Source organism: Halichoeres trimaculatus, unplaced genomic scaffold (genome assembly GCF_033239565.1).
Source record: "Halichoeres trimaculatus isolate MK-OKI-2021-1 unplaced genomic scaffold, fHalTri1.1 fHalTri1_scaffold_15, whole genome shotgun sequence".
In the NCBI taxonomy this organism is placed as follows: domain Eukaryota; kingdom Metazoa; phylum Chordata; class Actinopteri; order Labriformes; family Labridae; genus Halichoeres; species Halichoeres trimaculatus.
Window position 1 is genome coordinate 21,474,905 of NW_027437193.1, and position 26,075 is coordinate 21,500,979.

Here is a 26,075-nt window from a genome sequence, read left to right on the forward strand (position 1 = left end):
TCAGTTGGTCAGTACACTAATTTGCATGCCTGATCTTGATGGACTAGTTCCACAGACCTTTCCCCGGCCAGCGCCAGTTGAAAAATGTAATTGACATAAACTTCAACAGTTGTAGCAGATTTACGTTTATGGCAGCCAAAGAGTTAAAAGATATTTAGTTTTGTAAAGCACTATTCAAATAAATAAACAGAGGACACTAGAATCATCAGGAAGAGCGAAAGCCCCTTACAGGAGCTTTAAGCTAGAAAAAGGAAAAAAAAAAAAATCAAAATATGATGTGGATGAAAACCAAAATACTGGGACGTTAAAATCACACAAATGTAAAGAATTTAAAAATAAATAAATACAATAATAATAATAAAAAAAAACCTTTTAACACAATTTGATTATTAAGGGGTGGTCTCTTTTTTTTTTGTAAAAAAAAATGCACAAATATATGCCAAAAGACATGGACAGTGCATTTACTCTTACAGTTCAAGTTTTCATGAATTACTGAACATAAATGAAGGACACACTTTAAGCTTACTAATTAGCAAGAACTTTAAGCTAGCAGTTGTTTAACTCATAGCTAGCACTGTAACTCATTCACTCACATTCATTCATTTTAACTCAAGTATAAAAAAAATTGGAAACTGCTGATACATGAGCAAAATTTATTCAGACTTGAGTCTCTCGCGGGAATTTTACAAAGGGGCGGGGCAACATGAACGCAGTGATTACTGAAGAGGAGTAAAGTTACATTTATGGTGTCTGTGGACTTCCCATGTGAATAACAAATAACAGGTTTATTTTGAGACACTATGGCAGTGCAGATGTAGGTAAACACGTGACTCTGTTAAAGGCTACATACACAGACACACATTTTCACACACGCTCCCACACAAACACCTGAGGCGTGTGTTGATGCATGGATTACACTTTGCTAACCTTTACATATAATAAGCTTCCCTCCGCTACCCAGAGCTCTCCCTCTCTCGCTCCAGCGCTTCTAAGCATGAGTTCACTCAAATCACACACCCCACCCCCACCCCCACCCGCTGAGCAGTTCAGCGCGCCCCGCTCCGTTAATTTGGATTCAGTTTCACAGAGCGAGACGATGGGAAGCATGTTACTGACCGTGATCATCGCAAGCAACGCAGCATGAGATATTCAACATCAGCGTTCACAAGGCGTAAGTGGCCGCGTTATTTGCAAGTATTTCACACAATAAAGGGAGTCTGTTAACAGTATGAAGACATCTGGAGGTAAGGAAAAAGAGAGTGGATGCGCGCCGGATCCAGACCCAACGACAGGATGAACTGAGACATTACGCGCGAGAGGTTGCCACGGGCGAGCGCTGGGTTTGACCTCTGTGGACATTTCTGGGGCAAACATCTTGGTGGGAATGTCTCAATGAAGAATGTGACTGAACATGACTCTCTGCGAACGGGGTGGATGAAGCCCTCGGCGGTGTCATGCGTCTTGCCCCGCAGCCCAGCGCGCAACCCTTGCGGCTCATAGTTCTGCTCCTTTTTACCCTCGCCACGCACGTGAAGACATCCCCGGTGCTCTCCACGGGCTGCCCGGACAGATGCGTGTGTGATGACCAGCTGGTGGTTCAATGCGCGGGGCAGCACCTGACCACCTTCCCGGTAAACTTGCCGCTGGCCACGCGGCAGCTTATCATCTCGAACAACCGCATCGTGGAGCTGCCACCGCTTGCGCTCAACTACCTCTCCGATCTGGTGTATCTGGACTGCAGCAACAACTCACTGACCGAGATATCAGAGTCCACGTTTGGGAATCTACGGAAGTTGGCCTACCTGGACCTGTCTTTTAACACTTTGACCCGGATCGAGGACAGGACGTTTGGACCCTTAACGAGTCTGGTGATGCTGAGGATGACGGACAACCCAGGACTGTCGGAGATTCATCCGGACGCCTTTGCGGAAAACACGGCCCTGCAGGTGCTGGATGTGGGTCGGAACAACCTGACGGTCCTCAACATTACGTCCCTTATCGCGCTGCCCGCCCTGCGCTCCGTGGGGCTCAGTGGGAACCCGTGGAGCTGCGAGTGCGACAACGAGGATCTGTGCCTGTGGGTCCACCTGGAGGGCTTCAAGTTCCAAGGTTTTAATCTCTTTTAATCTAATGCCATCACAGTATGACCTTTACTGGTGCTTCTCATTAGATTGAAGTAGGCTTCAGGGAGCCAATCAAATACAAGAACTGCTGTGTCCCAGTGATTAATTATTAGATAATGCTGGCTTATGTAAACTTTTGACCTTTTGTTGGCCGCTGCCTGTGTCCCATAGAAGATATTAGCCTCCTTCATACAAGAAATAGAGATGATGATTTTTTTGTACTTCTTTTGTGACCAATGTTTTCATGCTATATTCTCTCAATTGGGCATGTAGATATCATTTTCAAAACATTTAACCTTTCTAACTTCAGATTCAACTGAAGTCAGCTGAATATCGCTCACTGCAGTATTGTACAATGAACAGTACAAAAAGTTGATTGATATTTTGCAGATTTGGTTAACATTGCACTCAACATTGTTTGTTATTGGCACAGGATACTTGACAAGGAAAGGTGCTTATTTTTAGGAGTGCGTTATACATGGCATTGGACTGACATACTTGACGTATTATCCATCATTTAGGCCTGTTGATACTGATAATGGTATTTGTGAAACAACACAAGTGGTTTAAAGTTGTGTTCATAAATTTAAATTACATTTAAAGAACAACAACAACAACAACAACAACAACAACAAAAAAAAACAGGTAAAAAAAAAGACCCCAATAGCCCTGGGGCCAACATAAAGTTAGTAATATTGGTAATTTGCAGGCAGAAAATTCAGCTGATTACAAGCACATTTTAGTCAATCATAAATTGCCCTTTGCTAGAAGATGGCATCTTGCCCACAAACAAAAAATTATATTAAGACTCATATTTACTATATAATACGTTACAAGCTGCTTTTAATGGGCTCTTGTGTGTTTATCTTTTGCACTGTGTACAGTTGCAACATATTATTACAGAAGTGCATGTAAAATTCAAGGTCCAGTGGTTTGAAGGACCTTATCTGGATGCAGTCAAGCCTGTGAAATAACCCTTGTTTGAAGGTTTTAGACAAACCACCAGAGAGTTACTGAACCTTTCTGTTTTTGTGTCATGCGACCACAAAACTGTTCAAGTCCAGTAAACAATCAAGAAAATAACATGTTTAAATAGTGTTCTGTGCAAAAATACGGTATTTAAGACAACAGGTACATTCTCAGCTGACAGCATTCTCTGGTTGACCAATAGTAGTTGTGTTCAGTCAGTGATTGTATTTACATGGTTTAAGAGTGATGCTGGTTTCAGCTCAAACCTCTGGCCATCTCTTTTCAAATGTGAAATCTGTTAACAATCCCAAAAGGATGGGACTAAGCAAGGAGGCTTTGTCTCATCCTGTTTTGATTCCACACATAACCATCTACTCACTATGCACAGTGGTCACATTTTCCCTCTTATTTTTACCCAGGCAACTCAAGACACAACAATATTAAGTTTGAAAATATTAAATTTAATGTAAAGATGATTTTATGGACTTTTGGTTCTGCAGCCACAGAAAGAAAAAAAAAACAGACCCCCAAATTTTATGGTTGGTAGCGCTTCCGCAGCAATGGTTTACACAAACCATGTTGTGGTTTGTGGTGGCTTTTGTCTGTTTGTTAACACCTTTCACTCAGCTCCTTTAGTGATCTTGTGTCTTTGGCCAGTGTCTGTGCTTTTTTCCACAACTGTTTTTTCTTACAGACTGGTTAGCCATAATCACAACTCTAAAGTTTTTGTACTCTCCAAATTAAAAAAAAAAAGAAGATGTTTTATTCGGATGCTGTTACAGTCAAAACTCCTTTCTGTGGATTCATTTGACATGATGTGTTTGATCTTGTTCTCACTCTTGCTATTTAGAATTGATGACTGTTGTTGAGTTTTGACCAATCAGAATCAAGCATTTAACACAGCTGGGTGCTTAATTAAGATAATGAACATTTAAGGGGGAAAAAGTTTGTCAATTGTAAAGATTATTTTTGTCATGGCTGATAATACGCCCACACACTGCAGCTCACTGAAATTTGTACCTCAGGTTAAATTTTAAACTGCGCTGCACTTTCTGTTTGATCTAATCTAATCCAATCAAACCATTTTCTAGGGTTGCTAGGTTATGAAACAATCCCTCCTGGGTCTGTTCAATCTGACAAAAATCAGCCGCTAGGCGTCGATTCACCTTCATTACTTTCACTTGGTAATTTGATGAAACACTTCCTGGAAATGAAACAAATAAGATTAAACTAAAACAATAAAGATCTCACAGATTTTCTCATGGGGCTCTTTCCAAGACAGGCCATGACGATTACATCATAAACCACCTCAAGGGCTTCAACGTGTCACTTATTGTTAATACTGATGTATAGTCTTTTATATCTTTTCATTAAATTAGCATGAACTAGTTAACACAGAGCCACTGGAGCCTTCAGGGCAGTGTGCCTTTGAGCAGGGAATGACTCCGTGATTACATCTTTTCCAGCACATGCAGAGCTGTTGGAGTTCTGCACATCATGGTGCTTGAAAATGCCCCGTCATGTCTACACAGCTGATAAAACCACGCCATCATCTCACGCTGTGCAGTGATGCGAGCCAACAAATAGAGCGTGGTGAAAAACATGTTGCTGTATGTTTACCACCATGCAGCTCTGTGAAGTCTGCAAAGTTCAGGCTGTCTCTCAGCTTTCAGCAGGCTGAGATGCAGGTGACAGTGGTGCAGCTAGACAGCACACGGGCTATCAAATAACAAAGAGGGTGTAAGAGGATCCGAGGCAGATCTGGAGCTGTTTGATTTGTCTTCACTCAAACGTGTTCATCAGTTCAGCTCATTTTGCAGTTTTGGAGCAAAAAGAGAATGTTATTTTTTTTTTAGGATGACTGATCAGTCGCTATTTAATCCAGCCTTTGGAATACTGCGCTGCAGACACGATAAATGGATCAGAGTTGCACCACATCAAATATTGATCCCCTCTTTTTGTTTTATCAGTGTCAGACTGATGAATGTGTCTCATATTCAGCAATCTTCCTTACTTTGAGTTATTAGGCACATGCTCCAGAGTGGATGTGTCACTATGCAAAAGGGCAGCTGCTATTTATAGGGAGTCTTACTGAGCAAGAAGCCAGTCATAACTCCAACACCATAGCTATAATACACCCGCCACACTTCCTGAAAAAGGCATCCCTTGCTCCTCTCTCCCCCACATACACACACATATATACATGCATGCTCACGCACACATGTTATAGTAAACCGTGGTCCCTGTGCAGCTTAGGCCAAATCCATAACAAGTCCTGCAAGAGCTGTCCTATTTTTCTGATGCTTTGTGTAGTTTAATTTGGAGAGGAGCCTCTTCAAGTGACAGCTGCCAACAAGGGAGAAGGCGGACACACAGATACACTCACACTCTACCTCTGTTATGTGTACACACAGTCTGTCCATCGCTTTAAAACAGACAGCACAGGAAATACATCACTCTATCTTAACATTCTGCTGTTATCAAAAAAAAAATTATCCATGTAGGCACAGCAGCCTGCTTCACATTGGGGTCTTGTCACAGCCTGTTTGAGATCTTTTACTAACCAAAGAAACAAACACATGGGCATATATATATATATATATATATATATATATATATATATATATATATATATATATATATATATATATATATATATATATATATATATATATATATATATATAAAAATATATATATATATATATATATATATATATATATATATATATATATATATATATATATATATATATATATATATATATGTAAAGCTGATCCCACCTGCTCTTGCTAGGCTTATAGGATACGGCTGGGGTGGCCAACCAGTCAGAGACCAAGAGCCACAAAAATTACAGTGGTACTACAACAAAGAGCCACATTACACACAAGCTTTAACAAACAAACTTTGTCCCATACATCAGCTAAATGACATAAAATGAAAATCAATACATTTCCAGTTTTCAAAGCCAGATTTGTTGTGTTTGTAAGTGTGTTTGAATTTGTACTTGAGACAAAGTTATATCTATCTATCTAGATGACATAAAGTATTTATCAATACTAATCCCAACATTAAAATAATATATATATATGTATATATATGTATATATGTGTATATATATATGTATATATGTGTATATATATATATATATATATATATATATATATATATATATATATATATATATATATATATATATATATATAGATATAGATATAGATATAGATAGATAGATAGATAGATAGATAGATAGATAGATAGATAGATAGATAGATAGATAGATATGAATGAATGAATCGAAGAGCCACACATCAAGAGGCTAAGAGCCACATGTGGCTCACGAGCCGCAGGTTGGCCACCCCTGGGATACGGTATAAAAATAAATAGTAATAATTATTAATTTATTTAGTCTGCTTGTATTAGCATGCCAAAAATCTTTAAATATTACATCACATATCATATGTTTAGAACACAAGTCTGCCCAATCAGGGGCACAACTCAGGAGTCCTATAGTTGTTCATATGGAGGTTAAAAGCTCAATCCACTTCCAATATGTCCCCTACTGATGACTTGCTTCAAAACTTGTTTTCAGAAACAGGGACGTCATGTTTGGTCATCTATTTGTTACACAGTCTGTTTCCGACATTTTAATTTTTACATGATGTGTGATCTGTGAGCCTCTGGCGTGGCTTATGCTTGTAAAGTTAATAACTAGCATCAAGGGGTTGTCATGGAGTTCGGACCAGTCAGAATGGAGCATCAAGATTCGTCAGAAACCCTTGTGGTCAGATCTTATAATTCTGCTCTGCTGCATTCAGGTTGTAAATCATTTCAATGTGAAGTCTGACAAACTGCTAGCATTTAGTGGACAGTAGAAATCAAAAGTTCCAAGTTTCAGGGTGAAAACAACACATCTAAAAACTTTTAACTGCAAAGTTAGCAAAGAAGTGGTTTAATTGCTGGTAGTTAACATTTAGGCTCTGGTGGATACGTTTTCGGATTCATATTGATCTTGGTACAGTTTTTGTGTCTTTGACCTTAATTCACAAGCAATATCCTGGGCAACACCTTAGCATCCCTGGACTTCAAAAATTGGTAGTTATATAAAATATCAATGTTAGTGATGAAGTGGATCTGTGAAACAGTCCACAAGTGGGATTTTTATCTCATGAAATAGTGTCTCTTCCTCATGTACCTCTACATTTTTACTTTCTTTTAAAAAAAGGAAATTTTAAAATGTGGTTTCACTTTGTGATACATAAAAACAGAATTTGCGCTAACTACCCTGATGATGACTTCAAAGGATAATAGCTGCTGTGTGAATAGGCAGAACTGACAATTTTACTGTCTCTTTACTTAATAATGCATTTATTCAATTTAAGAAAAGGAGCGTGTATGTTTTCAATCATAAATGTTACAATCCAATGTATTCAACCAGTCAACTCACAGCTGATTTTCATCAGCAGTCTTTAAGCAGGCAGCAATAGAAACATACACTTTGAAAATAAGACATTTAATACACTGTGGCATTGAACTCACACATACTCACACACAGATATGGTTGTCAAATATGTAAAACACTTTAAGTTCATATTTCAGCAGATTTTTCAGTCTGGCTTTGAAGCTGCAGATAGAAATGAAGCTCACAAAAAGCCATCTCCTCAGGATAGTGTAACAAAATGATGAGGAGTTATCTTTTAATAGAGATAGTCTTATGGTTTTTAAGACTCCTCCTGGCAAAAGATAACGAAGTAGCATAACAGAGGTTAGGTTGAGCCTTTTTAAACCTCATGAGATACAAATTGAAGAATAATCTCAAATTCTTTAAACTAAGAACATGATGCTCCTCAAGTCCCCCCAAGTGGTGATATTGACTGCTGATTTTTGATACTGAGTTTTAAAGCACTGTGCCACAGCTTTCCCCTGAACATTAGAAACTAAACAAAAAAGATCCCGTTAAGCATAAATACCTTCCAGATGGAGACAGTTCTCTAATTCTTCCTCAATTAGCCAAAATGTATGGTTGTGTTTTTACACATTTCCCACAAAAAGCTCTTGATCCATTATTACATCAAGGTATTTAAACTTTGTACATATAACTATCTCTTCATAACTGCTTTACATGCCCTAATTGAACATGCCTTAGCATAATGTTAGTGCTTGCAGTGGAGGAACAGATGACAACATTTCACAGATGACTGTGCTTTCGGCTGCAAGCTCTGTCTCTGATGCCTTGTTATCTCGCGTCTGGGTCTCACCTGGTTCATGCAACATGGCTTCGCTTGTCTCCTCAGTTTAGGAAACGCATCAATAGCAAGCGAGTGGGCAAGGAATAAAAACAGAGGGAGAGAGAAAAGCTTCAGGAAGGAACCAACAGATTCTCCTCTGTCTCGCCTTCCTGGCTAGATTAGCACTCTCCCTCAGCTGTTATATAAGGAGAACGTCTAGAAATAGAGCAGAGTGTAGATGGGGGAAAGAGGGAGGGAAAGCCCTCATCTTTGATGCAAGTCCCCTGGGGAGGGGGAGGAGGGGGATGGGGGTGATGCCAGAAGGGTTTCCTCCCTGGCTGTCAGGCTTAAACACATTTTACACGTGCACACACTCACACGCACACGCATACACACGTCCAGGCTCTGCAAGGACAGAGATAGAGGATGGGAAAGTTAAGTCTCATGGAGGGTGTTGAGCATGTTGGGAGGGAGTGTGCGTGTGTGTATGCATGTGTATGCATGGATGGTTTTGTTTGTTATAGCGGGAAATGTAACAGCATATTGTGTGAACAGTGCAGAGCAGCAGCCTTTGAGGGGATCAGAGTACGCTTTGAATTCTTTGTGCTGGATGTAGCCGAGAGAAGCTGACGGTCCTCGTGTTCTTCAGCTGCACGCTCGTTTTCAGATCTATCTGGCGCAGAGGAGCTTCTCTGAGGATAAGAACGGAGAGATTTGTTCACTGAGTGAACAAAATACGAGGCAAACTCACATTTCTGTCATGCTCTGAAATTAATTTGTCAAGTTATGTGATTGAAAGCTGCAGTATGATCCCTCTCAACCTCTATCAAATCACACCTCCCACCAGCCTGAGTCAGTCATAACACCTTTATTTGTTGCTACTGAGGCTGCATGGACAGAAGTTTGCAGGCTAGCACAGAAGTTGAAATGGTGAGCAAAAATATGACGGTTCAAAGGAGAGGACAGATATTTGAGATGATTATCTGAGGGAGATGTGAAAACAGGGTGAATAGTTAACTAAAATGATGCATCACAGAGTATTATTGAGCTAAAATTAACAAAAAAAATTGGTTTAACAACAAAATGTTAAAACAGTCAAAATGGAGTAAAGTGTTGTTAGAAAATCATTTTCTTTATCTAACTGATAGCATAACCTTATCAACTGCTGTTTTAGTTTATTGTTTATTTATTATTGACATATCGCATTGATTAATAAAAAGGTTTGCCAGAAAACACTGTCATACCCAGGTGTTAATTGAAACCTGAAACATTGCTCACAAACAACCCATATGAGGGTATGCATGTGATACCAAAGCAAGCAGAAGTCACTGGGGTTACGCCCCCTGTGTAGCAAAAAGCGGGAGATGAGTGGCAGCATTGGCTTGAATACCGTCTCAACTTAAAAACAAAAATCGAAAAATTGGGAAGAGCTGTTGTGCAATTGATTGAATGAACATGTCTAAAAAGCAATCAGGGCTAACTTTTGACCCACCACTGAAAGACAAAGGGAAGAGAAACTGCAGATCATTCCTTGGGCAGTAAACGGCTGTTCATGAGCTAAAAACTGAGCAGCCCAGTTCACCATTCAATGAACTCATCTGTCTAGCAAGATGGTAATGGACCAAAGTGATTAACTGGCTGTAATTGAGATGTTAGCTTAAACAATACATAACACAAAACCATACGTTAAAGTAAGCTATGAATAACCAATACTTATAGTTAGCTAAAGAAACCTTTCAAATGATTAGCTAAAACTGTATGATACTAAGAAAGATAAACAGTCCAAATATCAGAAGAATAGAATAGAATAGAATAGTCATTATTGTCATTGTAACATATACAACGAAATTGAGGTCACTGCAGCAATTTAGAAAACAAAAGTAAGAAAGTGTATAGAAAGTGCAAAAAAGGTCCATAAGAAAATAGATGATGACAGCTTGTCTATCATTGTCCAGTTCAGCCAGCCTCCACCTCCACAGGGTCCAGGACTGAGCTTCTTCAGCAGTCTGTTCAGTCTCTGTCTCCTGAATCCTGTCTGCTCACAGCAGCTGAAGCTCTTCCAATGTGGCGTTGGTGTCTGATGTTAGCTCCTTTAGCCATATCTGTGAATAGCATGATGCTACTCTGCCTTCTGGTATTCCCTCTGTTGCTGGGTTAGCACAGCTAGCTCGTCCATCTTGTTTGAGATAGATCTTACGTTCCAAATAACGATGGATGGAAGGACAGGTCCATGTCGTCACTTCTTGGCTTTCACCTGAGAACCAGCACGTCGTCCTCACCTCCTTCTCCTCACCTTGTGGGAAGACATCAGGCCTTACACCAGTTAGCATTGACATGCTACAGGCTGCTAACAGCTGAGTTTACATGTAAACAATGCAGCCATGGTTACATGTAGGATCTCCAGACAAACACAGGAGAAAAAGTAGTAAAAATATCACTGAAGCCACAAAAAGTTTGGTGTCCATGACCAAGAAATGAGCCATAAAAAGGAATGATCCACTCCGAATACAAAGATTACGAAAAAGAGACGAAAAAATAACAAGAAACATACAAAGAAGAGAGAGCTGCTGCAAAAGGCAGCCACAGCCAACAGGGCAGCGCCTAGCAACCTAATCTAATGATGATGAATAATGATAAGCAACCTTAATCTAATGATGCTCACACAGAAACATCACCAGTGCTAATAAACAGCTGTCATTTAGCCATCATTAAGCCTAATTAATAACAGTCTGTGGTTATAGCTGCTGAGAGAAGTATTTTGACTTTTTTTTTTTTTAAAGATGATGATTACCTTGAATTGAACAGGTGAACTAGCCAAAGCAGCGAAGACAAGCTAATGGCCCTTGTTGTTTTTACTGGTTAGCAAAAAAAGCAAAACATATACAGTTAAAATATAAAGCCATGATTTAAGAGTTAAGCAGTTGGTTTAAGTAGGGCTTGAGTGTTTGATTGGCAAAAAAAAATAATAGCAGCAACAAGTAAAATATTGTTGAAAGTTATACATAAAAGTTGAAAAAGTTAGCTTAGAGCATGCTAATGCATTGATGGAAAATTAATAAACTAGAGCACCAACAATGGCAATACTTAGTCAAGTATTTTTTTTTTCTTTTTGGTCATATTAGCATGTATTTATTATTTTATAAGGGAATAAGATTTTAAGAGAAGTTTAACAATTATAGCTCTGCAAATACAAAAGAAACAGAGTATCATTATGGTAGTGGTGGTGCTAGCTCCTCTCATTATGCCGTAACTGTGGTCAGTGCTCACCTCCATGCAGTAACCTAGGATACCTATTACACTTTGCAATGTGGGAAATTTTGATGAAGTCTGGAAGTAAAAACAAGGAGGTAAACCTCTACCTGTGTTAAATTCTCCAGCTACGGAACAGGTTTTGGGCTTGACTTGCTGTACTGAAACACTGCAAAAACATAAATATTATCAGAACACTATGAGAACATCAAATCCAGCCACACAGGTGATACACCCTGACCAACATTTGCCACACAATAATGTCACCAGTGACACACTGACCTTCAAATGAGCACTTAAATAGAGCAAAATTCATTTTTTGATCAAGGTTGGGAGATACCAACTGCTTTTGCAAAATATACCCAAATTGCCTGATCCACCACCAAAAAAGTGGACGTGATGGTATTCCAAATTTTTCATCACCATGACCATCTTCTACTAATTTAAATGAGTTTTTGTGCAATATGAGTGTGTTAATGCCAGAACTCTGCATCATTAACATTAAGAAGGTGAGTTAAAGCCAAATACCCCATGTGCAAGACTAATTAAAAAACACTGTAGCAATATTTGTAAATTATTCATGTGAGATTTTTATGATGTAATATAACAAACGCCACCACAGAAGCTCTGTGTGATCCTCCACCTTCCCCAAGGTGTCTAATGGGTTTCTGGGAATCAAAACAGCCTTTCTCCACACACACACACTACCTTCATTAGGAGCACACACTTGCACACTTTGGTTCCACTACAGGATACACCAGCAAAGTGAGACTGTATATTCTGAGGCGTGTTGCAGGGTTACAGAAACTGCTGCCTGCAGAAACTTCAAACCTTTTGATCTCTCCCTGTGGGAATCCCCCCAGCATGAAATCTTTGAGAATACAGACACCAATTAAACACTGGCAGTATAGAGAAGGTAACACTGTTGTTGTGTTTCTGCTCACAGCACTGAAAGACTCAGCCGGGCTTTAGGATCACTTCGTGAAAAAGCCTTTCTTGTCAGCTTCTGCAGAGCTCAACAGCCGTCATGTGGCGTATTTAATGTTGACTGATAGGCCTTTAAAAATGTATCCATCCACTGTATTTCCAAGAAAAGGAAGGGACTCTACATTTTCATTAGGATTTGAGGATTTCAGTCAGGTCTTAGTTGTAGTCATATCCCCTCGCTTGGTGACGAAAAAAACCCTTATTATCTGGTTTCAGGCAGACACAAAGGCACGAGTCACTCTCTAATCCTGTGGGGGAGAAAAGATTTTGAATAATTCATCCAGGATTTCTCTTTTTTGTAATGTTATTTAATGCTACATCAACTTAAAACTGTAGTACAGAGGAAGCTCCGAAAGCTCTGCAGACTGCAGCATCACAAACACAGAACATCGTTATGCAAGAGCAGTTTTCTGTCTGTGAGCCTGTGAACCTGAATATATTACGATATCTTCAGCTCGGTTTGCAGCAATTTAAAAATGTACAAAAGTAATGTGCTTGAAATATTAAACAGGCTGCTCTGTTTAATAGCTTATGTAAAATATTTTCCAGAGGCTAAGCCACTTTTTTATGGCTCTCAGACATCAAAAGGATCCTTTAAATCATGTGATGATGAAATGCCAAGGCTGTGCATCTGTTTGCTGTTTGTGAATAAAGTAACTTGAAGCAGATCAGGCGCTAAATGCATCTTGACAGCCCTGGAAACATGTTTTATAAGCTCTTTTGACTCTATGCTGAAACAGTATGCTTCGTTAAAGTTCAAGTGATTTTTGCCTTTTCACTTTAATGGTGTGTTAATGATTCCGTCCAGAGTTTTAAGAGGTGGGGGTCAGCTGACAAGCTGATGCTGTGTCATTGGATTGAAATGTTACGATTGTTTAGAATGTCCAGTTGATATGTGAAAATTGCAGGTATAGATTATGAGTGAAAAACACTTTTTTTTTTCATTGTTACATTTTGATCTCTGATATTTCTGTCGAAGGTGAAAAGCTCTATCAAACAGTGTTTGTTCTACTGTGATTGTATGGTTGGCTTTAATTTTTTAAACCTTGGGGAATAGCTGCTTTGTCTCAAGTGCAGGCAGGGCTTTGCAAAATGAAAGAGGATGTACAGAACACCCACCTGTCAGCCAAATAGCCTGTAATTATTGCGCACAACCCTAAGCTAAAATCAAAAAGAACAAAATTACTTCCACAGCTTTTATATTTCCACAGCTGTTTGTTTAATCTCAGATGTGTTTACTGTGAATATGCATAACTCTGTTGTAAAAATGGCAATTTTGTCTGGCTTGACCAGGCTTGGCTGCGAAGCCTGGTCTTTACTTCTTCATTGAATACACACCTTAGCCCTTGCCATCGGTCCACGTAGACCTTTTGTAACCCAGAAGCCTAAACGTGTGGTGCAACATGCGTAATCAAAAATGTGACCATGCATTGAAACAGCACAGACCACAAGTCCTGTGATTGAACTGTGATGAGACAACATCGCAAATCCTACATTCACACTTTTTGTCTCCCACTGTACGTCATCAAATGTCTCTTTTTAAAATTTCTCCTCTCCCTTTGTAACTATAATAAATACAGCAAAATCAATCAGCTTCAATTAAACAAGATGCTCAGAGTAGTCACTGTTCCCTGTAGACATGCAAGCAGAAACAGGTCTGTCATTGAAATCACTGCCTTTCAACGCCAGTTTCACTGATTGGAGCACATCAACACACGAGTATGAAATGTTCACAACCATGTTTTTCCACTATGGCTTAAGCTCAGTAAAAAGGTACACTCACAGGCCACTTTTTTAGGTATGCCCTGCTAGTAACAGGTTGGACCCCCTTTTGCCTTCAGAACTGCCTTGATCCTTGGTGGCATAGATTCATCAAGGTACTGGAACCATTCCTCAGAGAGTTTGGTCCATATTGACATGATAGCATCACACAGTTGCTGCAGATTTGTCGGCTGAACATCCATGATGAGAATCTCCCATTCCACCACATCCCAAAGGTGCTCTATTGGATTGAGATCTGGGGACTGTGGAGGACATTTGAGTACAGTGAACTCATTGTCATGTTGAAGAAACCAGTCTGAGATGATTCCAGCTTTATGACATGGAGCGTTATCCTGCTGGAAGTAGCCATCAGAAGATGGGTACACTGTGCTCATAAAGGGATGGACATGGTCAGCAACAATACTCAGGTAGGCTGTGGGCTTTAAACCATGCTCAGTTGGTACTAAGGGGCCCAAAGTGTGCCAAGAAAATATCCCCCACACCATTACACCAGCAGCAGCAGCCTAAACCGTTGATACAAGGCAGGATGGATCCATGCTTTCATGTTGTTGATGCCAAATTCTGACCCTACCATCTGAATGTGGAGCGGAAATCCAGACTCATCAGACCAGGCAACGTTTTTCCAATCTTCTATTGTCCAGTTTTGGTGTTGCTGTGTGAATTGTAGCCTCAGTTTCCTGTTCTTAGCTGACAGGAGGGTCACCCGGTGTGGTCTTCTGGTGCTGTAGCCCATCTGCCTCAAGGTTGGACGTGTTGTGTGTTCAGAGATGCTCTTCTGCAGACCTTGGTTGTAACCAGTGGTTATTTGAGTTACTGTTGCCTTTCTATCAGCTCCAACCAGTCTGTCCATTCTCCTCTGACCTCTGGCATCAACAAGGCATTTTGGCCCACAGAACTGCTGCTCACTGGATATTTTCTCTTTCTGGGACCATTCTCTGTAAACCCTAGAGATGGTTGTTGGTTAAAATCCCAGTAGATCAGCAGTTTCTGAAATACTCAGACCAGCCCGTCTGGCACCAACAACCATGCCACGTTCAAAGTCACTTAAATCACTTTTCTTCCCCATTCTGATGCTCGGTTTGAACTGCAGCAGATCACCTCGACCATATCTACATGCCTAAATGCATTTAGTTGCTGCCATGTGATTGGCTGATTAGAAATTTGCGTTAACGAGCAGTTGAACAGGTGTGCTTAATAAAGTGGGTGGTCAAGGTATATAGGATACTAAGCAGCGATTGACTCACTTTTGCGGCCAACCTCAAGTGGACACTCAAGGAACTTCAGTGTTTTGCACGTTCACATCATTTCTCAACACCAGATGCTGCCCCTGGATCAGTTCTAGAGGAGGAGGTCATTTCAGGCTATCTTTAAAAAGCATTGGCCACTTGATCTACACATTTTTGTTAATTTTGAGGCAGGAAAGTGAGTTTGAGTTAGCACCAGCACCTGGCCTAGCAGCCTACCTGTGCCACTCTTAATGACATTTTGGACTGTGCCTGTTGATCAGTCTCTGACTTAATTAGTCGGGCCACACCACAGATCTAGATTTGAGGATAGGAAGATTGAGGGGATAGCATTGTTTTAGTTTGTTTACATGTTCAGCCTCCCATCACAGTTTCTGAACAAACATGTTCACATGTTGTGTTTAATTGTCCTCTGTAACCTCATTATTCCTTCTCTGTGTTTCCATGTGACAGATGAGGGCCAGACGGTGTGCGGCACACCCGCCGACATGCAAGGCCGGCGTCTGGGTGAGGTTGGCATCCAGCTACGGACGTTATGTCACCAGACTCTGGGCTCCTGGGACTATCTTTTCTTTGTTGTCATCGGCTTTGTCATCTTTGCTGCTGGCACGGTGTCGGCCTGGGTGATGGGCGTCATTATGGTGCTCTATGAGCGCTACATCAAGAAGAAAGACGAACAGCTGGACGCGGACGATGAGGAGGAAACCATTGAGTCAGGTCGCAGCTCGCGTGTCAGGAGTGACCATGGAAACGGGAATTTGAAAACGTCACATACTGTTTGAAAGATTTATTCATCCTCTGCACGCCATGGATTCCTACAGTGCCTCCTGTCAACTTCCAGGACTGTCTGTGAAGTCTAATCACACTCCTGTCACACTGAGTCTGTTTAACAGGCTCAACACTGAAGGGGAAGGATTCAGCAGAGATGAGGCATGTCATTCCTCTGATTTAAAATGTGCTTTAAGGTGAGCTCAAACACACTCAGGCTGCCATCGTCAAGGTCCTCAGCTCTTTGGTCTCACTGATCATGTAGGCAGATTTATCACACGTGCTTCATGGTTTCTATTTCGGTCAAATCTCACAGGGATGAGGTCCTAAAGAGTGAAAAAGAAGCCCAGCTGAGCTGTTTATAGTGGCAATCTGATTATAACAGTTTATGGTTAGCAACATAATATGACAACATGCAGTGATTCACAGGGTCCATTTATTAAGTTAATACCACTCAGTTGTCTGTCTGTTAAATGTGGGGTTGCATCCAGAGGAAAGTACAGCCCCCCAACTAACCCCCAATAAAACACCAAACTGTAGATTAATTGTTTAAGTTTATTTACTAAGTCCACATATGAAATATCTCTTTGTGAGTTTTATAGTATTGATATAAAATTTACTGCAAAAAAAACAGACACCCCCTGTTTGCAGAGTGGTGTGCTGAGCTAAGCTAAGCTAAGCTTTACTTATTAATTGAACTGACAGATATGATCGTAGTTGTTTATCTGATGACGACAGGATACTTCAGAAAATGTCAAACTATAATTTTAAAGGTCCCATATTCTGCTCCTTTTCTGCAGTTTAATATGGATCATTGATGTCTTCATGCAATGGTAGTAACATGTTTTGGTCCAAAAAGCCAATAAATCAAGCACAGGAGCATTGTTTCCAGGCTCTCATAGCCCCTCTGTTCAGAACGCTCTGATTTAGTGGGCGTGACCTTCATATGTAAATGAGCCACCGCTTCAGCGTCATTAAGAGCGCCACAAGCTCAGAGTGCACAGTGTTTACCGTAACATTACGGGCTAAAACAACAGGCTAACCGCAGCTAAAGTTAGCATCCTGAAGCTAACACAGACACAGGGGGGACACTGAGGAAAAGCTCTTACATCTGCTCCACAGCACACAGCATTTAAAATACTCACATTTCCAGGGTCTGAGGTTTGTTGGTGTATGGTTTGTAATGCACCTGGATTCAGGACCAGTCTATTCACTAGCCCTCTGTTGTACTGTCCAAAGTTGGAAAAGCAGTCAGCCATGAAGTACCTAGCACACACATGCACAGTTTTACTGAGTGCAGCTGGCACATTTCCTTGATAAATGAACTCTAGCCACTTAGTCTTGTCTTCTTTCGAGATGGGAAGCTTGTGCATGGAATTATGTGGCTGTTTACAGCCAAAAACAAAGCAGTGATGGCTTTTCAACTTTGGCATTCTCCTCCCTGCGGCTGGAGAAATTTCTCTCCAGCCGCAGGGAGGGGAGTGGACGGGGAAGGGGTTTGGGGGTATCTGCGCGGTGGACCAATCAGGTCAGACTTGCTCCTGATTGGTCAGAAAAAGGGAATTGCTGACGTCGGCAAATCCCCAAAATTCAAACAGCTCGTTTTAGGTCAGGATTTTACATTCACAAGCACTACTAATACAGGTTTTGTCATTAAATGTCACATTTGTGGGCAGGGAGGAAAGCCAAAGACCCACAAATTTCACTAAAAGACTTAATGAAGTGATTTTGCACAATATGGGACCTTTAAACTAATGCAGAAGCTTGGTCAGCGGCCCAGAGCATCCAAATATTACTGTAGACATACATTCAAAATAACCCATTTCCTGTGAAAAATCTTTATAGCTTTTTATTTCTTTCAAAAATGTGACTGTCTATTAAGGCACATCTGCCATTAACACAGCCTACCTTAATTATGTGTGGTAGTTAATAATTGTACCAAATTGTTCATGTTATGTAGAAAAAACTTACGTTAGTATCAATAAATGGCGCAGTCAATTTGTTTTTGTGCCCAGAATATACCAAACTGCTACATCTTACCTTTTACATATGTAGACGACTGCTACACATCCAAAAGTAACAGGATATAAAACTGTAATTGACAGCCTTTGTTGTAACAATTTAACTAGATGTTGCTAAGCCATGACTTTACACTGTAAGCGTCGAAGTGATGCAAAGGTATTATGTAGATTTTCATATTTTGAAGCTCCGGGCCACAGACCAAGCTTCTGCACTTAATGAAATGGAAATGATAAAGTGTTGCCAGTGGACAGGATTGCCCATTAGGTTGTGACCAATCAGGTGTTTAACTAAAATAAGAGATGAAGAGATGACTCACAGACTTAGACCCAAGGCTGTACTGCTTTAAAGTCAAGTAATATTAACAAGGAAGTACAGAGAGAGGTAGATGCTATTAGTTCACAAAACAAGTTATTTCTATTCCCTTCTTTAAAAGTGATGTTTCTGTATCCAGTGGACCTCTAAAGTGGCATCAAGCACAGTTAAATCTGAAGTGTGGAGGTAATTCAGCTGATGGGAAAAGTGTAGAGAATAGGATGCATGTCCATGTAGACGAGTTAAGTGTGCACATGCATGCACACCTGAGCGTGGATGTGCAGCTGTATGCTAAGCTCCCTCATCTATTAGCCCAGAGACAAATTGCAGTCCAGGGTTTTTGTGCTGGAGATCTATTTATGAAGTTGAGAGCCGGCTGCTGAGGACTGTTTTGGCAGCAGGCCCCGCAGGATGACGAGTGAACAGGAGAGTGTGATAATTAATTTCTACTTCATCCTGTCGTTGTTGGGTTTGAGTGCAGTGTCCTTTCTGTTTCTGCATGCACTATTGATGCACCAAAAAGCCTTATGTGGTGTGGACAAGCCTTGATCGACAAATAAAAATAGACACATACATGAATCCTACAGAACCATTTGAAACTATTTATTAAAATGCTCCTACTTCTTCTTAGTGAGTTTCACGTTTGATTTCTCCTTTGGAATGAGTGAATTTGACTTTAAACGTCTCTTGTTTCAACGATTTAAAGCAATAAGAGAGCTACTGTGTAAAATAAACTATTACTTTTTTAAATGTTTTCTATGTCCTAGTACAGATATAATCTTCTCGCTGCACCACTCCATTGGCATTGACTGTTATGTGCTTGAAGGTGAGGGAAATTATATGAAAGCTGCTTCAACACGTTAACTTTGTGTGTATACCAAACCTGTACAAATAACCATGTCTGAACCAAATCTGAGGGACATGAGAGGACCAGAGGAAAATCAGTGTTAGGACCAGCTGTTAAAAATTGTTCCACTATGTTTATTTCAAGGGTCACAGAAAAATTCGTAGTCATTTCTTGAAAAGTGTGTCACTAAGACAAGATGCAGCTTTTTCACAGAGGAAGTTTTGACATCACCGGTGTTGAGAAGTTGGTGAACAGTGGGTTGGATTCCATTTAGCTGCTCCAGTTTCAGGTCAGTGTGTTGGCTCAAGAATCACACTGTCACGATTTACAAGGAAACACAAACCAGAGAGGTGTTTCATGTTTTATATTATCAATTTCAATGATATGTTTGGATTTTAATTATAAATCACTGTACTGTTCAGCTGCAGATACATTTTACGCTTACAGGAGGTGAGAAAAGTTGTGGTACCAAATGTTATTGTGATAAAATTTCTAGCATGTTGGAACAGCTCTCTGCACTCTGACTCCAAACAATGTGTTGTTTCTCTTTTATGTGCTCTGCAGCACTACTGATAATCCTTTCTTCACACATTTACTGGCACTCGCGTATGTATATTGTTGGTATCAGTCCAAAACTAACAAGAAACACAAAGTTATTATTCTAACTGAAGAATAGACAGAATCATTATAGAAATATAAACCATGCAGAATAACAACTCTGTAAAGGTAGTTTGATGATAATCAGCCTTCTTCAGACAGTATCATTTACATCACAAAAGAGACAGAGGTGTAATTACTGATGTTAATGATGACTGAATTCCCATTCCAGTGTTAGGTTTCAGGGCCATGGCTTCTCATGCATTATTAATGCTATTAGTCATACCTTTGCTCTCCTTGCAACAGAAAGTCAACATGTTTGCCCTGCACATTTTCTATTTTGAGTTACCATGAATCATTGAAGAAAAAGAAGTTGCAGCGTTTATGTCTTTTCACCACCGATATCAGACCCTCAGGACTGAATCTTTGTGTTTTCTTGCCCTCCCTCATCTTTTAAGGGGCCTGATCTAATAACCTAAATACTGACTGGCCTGGCATACATCACTGGATGCCAAAAATGTGACCCGAGTACTGTACCTGTGAGTCGCCTCTAAAGCAGAGATCCCTCTGGACATTTGACTATTGTTTGCTTTCATTGCTTTTGTTACAATACTTGCATGAGGTTCTTCAGTATATCGCATAATCTGCATGTCTATTGGGGTCTGTGAAATGCTCTCTCATTTACATGAACCACAAACATAGTGCTTTTACACTGTGCTAAGTGCACTGATTAACCATGTGATGCCACAGGCAAGGGTGAGGGTGCGGCTTGGAATCAGGCCAGCGTGTTGTTTCCCTTCATGGCAGCACAGTGACACAGACCAAGTGATGAGAAATACCCACATGTTTTTCTTTTTTTAATATTCATGTACTTGCTATTCTAGTGCACAGCTCACAAAGCAAACATCGGGCTCTGAAAACCTTCAGTATTGACAGTTTTTGTGCTCCATGTGGGCACTTGGAGGTACTTTACAGAAGCTGAATACCCCGAGCTTCAATAACATACTAAGTGGATGAGCTGAAATTCAATATTATGCACTTTTTACACCCCCACACTGCAAACTCAGGCCATATTTAGAGGCACATGTATGCATGTACTCTGACACACAGAGAAAAAAGCATCAGTTCTCCATCCATCACCGACTCCAACACGTATAACCTCTGAGAATAATGTGCTGTATAAAAGCTTAAAAGGAGAGCTCTTCTCTTGCTGATGCTGTGCTACTGACTCAAACCAGAGCAGCATCTTCCCACATCATCGAATCAACAGGATCAAATATGCCGAGGAGTTATATTTGGAAATGTGTCTCCCTAAGTTTTCTTCACTAAACAAAGATGAGCAGATTGATGAAGTTCTTAGTGTCAGTCTTTAATATTCAGCGGCCAGTTGTTAGCTCTGCTTAGCATAACGACCAGGGAGAGGGGGAATCTCAACGCCTCGCTCTGTTCAAGTGGAAAAGTATGCATAACAGAATCCCTAAGCTCTCTAATGAACAGGACATTTCATCTCGCCTGTAATCTCTAAAAACAAAGGTTGTGTTTCAAAAAGAAAAAGAAAAAATGAAACATTGCCGTATTTCTCAGAATAACGAACTGTTACCTCAAGTTGAGCATTTACTTTTTTTCCATTTCCTAGTTTCATAAACCCTGATCACTGAATATTATTACTGTGGGTCTCCTCTGTTCACTCCCTCCATCAGTAGCAGCCTTTGTACAAAAACATCCCAGTTTTACTTCTTATTCACCTGTGATCTGTATTCACAGCGGCCAAGCTGTGAGAAAGAAGCTTCATTAATTACTTTGTGCATCAAAACAATCAAGACTAACATGGAAAGTTATCACAGATAGCAGCACTTAATAAACATCAGCAGAGACTTCTACAAAGCCTTTCAAACAAAGAGCATATTCAGGAGGAATGTGAGGAAAGTGGTATTTAGCAGCGTGTGAGCATCTGTCACACAGAACAGAAGGAGAGAGTGCACCTATACAGAGAGCACATGCGTCATCTTGGAAGAAAATAAGTATCCAGCAATTGCAAGGCCATTGAAAGAAGTCATAGTTGTCCCTCTTGTCAAACAGCTCCATTAACGTCTTGATTGCAGCAAAAATGGTGTCAGCAGGGGAGCTCAGGTCTCATTTAGCAGAAAGTGTTTGAATGGCCACTGGTGCTATAGTTGGCGCTCACATTGTGTTCACATTCACATTATAAGAGCATTAGCCTGACTGGCAGCCAGCTGTAAAGCAGAAGCTGTGGCCACACAGGTAAAGAACAAGTACCAACCTCAGGTCTAAAAATATGAGACAATGCAGAAGAGCTAAAAGTTGCTGTTTCTTGTGTGACCGCTCGAGGCTGGCTCCGGAAGAACAGATAAAAAACTTCTCCCGTCTGAATCGCTAATGTCGCTATCTTCACACTGTATGGGGGTGAAATTTTCTTCTAACTCAGCAGTTTAAAGTATATGAAAATTGCAAGTTCACCCACTCAAAGGTACAGCTCAGCTCACGTGACTGACGGGCGCCCTGTAGCTGCTAGTGCGAAGACTCAAGGCCCACACCACTTCCAATATGGTGACGCCAGACGATTTGCTTCAAAAGTCTGTTTCAGAAACGGAGCCTAGTTTTGATCACAAAAACATAAATACACCACATAGTGCACAGACCTCTCTGATTTATTATTAAACGAAAAAATTTATCAGAATTTGGCAAATAGCAAGTTTAAATTTCTGTCCCTGTTCAATATATCCATGTATAACTTTATTTTTTTATTCTTATTTATTTATTTATTGATATTGAAAAGAGACAGAAAAACAACTTTAGGGTGCACTTATAGCCTAGCCGTTGGATCATGCCCCAATGAGATAAGCCCTGAAGTGTTCTCATCCAACCTGTGGTCCCTTTCCTGCATGTCATGCCACACTCTCACCCTGTTTCCTGCTCTTTAAAAAGGCTTTTCCTCCTCTTTAAAGATATAAAGAGACATATTTTTTAAATCACATCAAAAGCTCATTTTATGTGAGGCAGAGCTGGACTAATCAGCTTCATGCGCTGCCTAGCTAAGCTTACAGGCTCCTGACTTCTGTCTGCTAATTCATAGATAGAAAATTGATGTCATTTAAATTACACATCATTAAATCCTTTACCTTGTATTCTGAATTAAAAGGCAAAAACTTATTTTATATGATTTTATGGCTGGTCTAATCTGCATCTAGTCCTTATGCTAAGCTATGCTAATGGGCCATCAGCTGAGGTTTTAAGTGTAGAGGCATAAAAGTACCAAATGTCAACTGTGTCCTCATGTAACTCTGAACAAGACTGCAGATAAGCTCATTTCCACCCACTGTACCTTTAGGTCGACTCCATAGGCACCGACAGATTTCACTGTGCTGAGGAAAGGATGTTTTCTTTATGTATCCAAACAATCATCAGTGAGGCCGAGGTGTAGTTGTCATGATGTGCCTCAGGACAGAGATGCACTCAGCTAGCTGTGGTCACATCAATAGCACAGCTGTGACTCAAAGTCAGGTCAGCGGATAGATGAGGAAATGCATCTCACACGGTGATGTATGTACGCAGAGGCTCCCGCGGGCTTGTTCTCAGCCTCTGGTGTTAGAACTCGTGTTCTTTGCACCATTGTGTGCACCCACTGAGCTGAAGGCTAACTGGCCACAGCAAAATGCCTGCAGATGGTAGATGTGACATCAAGTAAGAGCGGCTCTAACCAACCGTAATAGCCCCCTGACACATCTACTTACAAACACCCTCACTCATAAGCAAACACACACTAAACAGGAAGAAAATCCTTTGGTCATGGCGCAGTGGGACGACTTACACAAAGTTAGAAATGAGAATATCTTTCCAGAGTGCTGCTGCTTGGGAACTGGGGGCCTGTTTTCAGTTATTTCATCAAAATTACATCATTAATCACTGCCACATATGGATGACAGCAGAAAAATGACACAGCCAAATCCAGCCGCCCATACTGCTGAACCAGTGCTAAGGTAGAAAACAATGCTGCAACTTATATTAAGTCAAAAATATATCAAAGCTTACAACTGTACACATATACAAGGTTTTGAATGAGCTTTCTACTTTTTTTGTCTGAATTATTGTCATTTTGTTACTTTTTCGACCATACTAAAGCACAAAGAAGAAGAAGAGAAATACAAGTGTCTGGTTTTCATTCCAGGCTGAGAATGACTTTTTTCCTTTTTTCAGTTTCTGAAACTGTTTGTCTGCCTGGATTTATTTCAACCTAACCAAATCAAAATTGTGTTTGATCCTATACTGCATACTGTATGTTTTCTATTGAACTCAATATTGAGACTCAGCCCTCCTCTTCGAATGTGGCAATCGATTGATGGGTAAGAGGGAGCCCCTGCCTTCGCATGGCAGAGAGGAGGTTGATCCTACTGCTGTTACATGTCTGCACACAGGCTCAGGGGCCTGACAACTCTGTATCCTTCCCCAGCAATAAAAGGTCATTTGAGAGGAGCTGGTGTGTCGTTTTGTGCGTCACAGTCCTGCCTGGAGAAGTGTTTTTTTATTTTTATTTGCTCGGTCTTGTCTGACCTCTTGGTGCTCTTTCCATCGCCTCCCTTCTTACTTTTAGTTTCTGGGTATTTTGAGGTTAAGCTGGTGTCTAATTACCATCCAAGTTCAAATGTATGTCAGCGTCATTGTCTACACTAAGGTCTTGTTAGCTCACAGGCATTTAACAGATTGCAAAAACATAAGAGAAGCAGCACATGCATACACAATCTCAGCTGGAAATGGGCTGCATTGTGTGCTGGTGTTTTCTCAGGGCCCAGACTGGTTCACAATTATGATAATCCATTGGAGATGGCTGCAGAAGTGAGATAACAACATGCTTACTCAGACTAAGCTCCAACTCAAAAGCAGTACAATGATATTTCAAAATGAGACAGGGGAGCTGCAAATTGGTCTGGGGTATTTTTGAACTATTTCATTCACTCGCTCTGTGCTCTTATCTCCAGTACGTCACTCTATCTTTCTCGAGCTATATTTATCTTGTCCAAAGATATTTTTCTTATTAATCCTATTTCTGCATCTGACAGCTCTCCTTTGGACATCTGTATTCTTATGACGCCAAAACGATGACTTTAATGTTTGGCATTGAATATAAAATTTGGCATTAAAAAATATATCCTGTGACTGAAAAAGGAAACACTGGCATTAGAAAACATGTATAATAGAAAAATGATTATGGCATTGGAAACAGTTAATGGTATTGATAAAAGTTTGCTCAAGTTAAAAATAAAGACACCCTGTATTAGATTATTTCATTTTATACATTTTTGCATTAAAATCACATGATATTTATTAAATTTCACTGTTTTATCAATGACTGTTTATAATTTCAATGATGTTTTTCTCTTTTGATCACACTTTTTTTCAGCTTACTGTTTGTTCTGGATCAGTATTATCAGAGGATAAATGCACTGGAATTATAACTTTATAAATTATGGATGGAATTAAAACACAGAGGTTCTCTGCAATTATTATAAATTATCAGAGGTTCCCAGGTGAAACTAATCCCTGTACAAATAAAGCTTTAGCCGCGATGAATTAACGAAATACAGGTTGATAAGAATGTCCAGATCTTTAATCACATACTGAATTCCACTAAAGCTGTATCTCCTCCTTGATTGGTTAACTTCAAAAGGAAGAAATGTGTTAACTAGCATCTCTTAAGCTCAATTATTCAAGTTTTTTTTTAATTAATCCCATTAGCAAAACATTAAAACCAACTGTTACAACTACGAGAGGTTCCTTATCAGCTATTCCATGGATGGTAGTGATGACTTCCTTGAGCCAGAACTCAACCTAAAGATAGGCTACTTTACTTTTTTTTTGGTATTCTAAACAATACTGAGATGAGCTGTTGTTTCGTATTAACTCTGATGCTTAGAGAAGATAGCATTTATTG

The 26,075-nt window shown here is 40.1% G+C and overlaps 1 protein-coding gene across 1 annotated transcript; it reads left to right on the plus strand.

Moving 5' to 3' along the window:
• Positions 1 to 1,084: 1,084 nt before the first annotated feature.
• Positions 1,085 to 25,383, plus strand: LOC141804361 (leucine-rich repeat-containing protein 52-like). Its single transcript, XM_074688745.1, has 2 exons — positions 1,085 to 2,109; positions 16,036 to 25,383. Exons 1-2 carry the CDS (start codon positions 1,455 to 1,457, stop codon positions 16,362 to 16,364), a joined length of 984 nt encoding a protein of 327 aa, XP_074544846.1. The 5' UTR covers positions 1,085 to 1,454; the 3' UTR covers positions 16,365 to 25,383.
• The last annotated feature ends 692 nt before the right edge of the window (positions 25,384 to 26,075 follow it).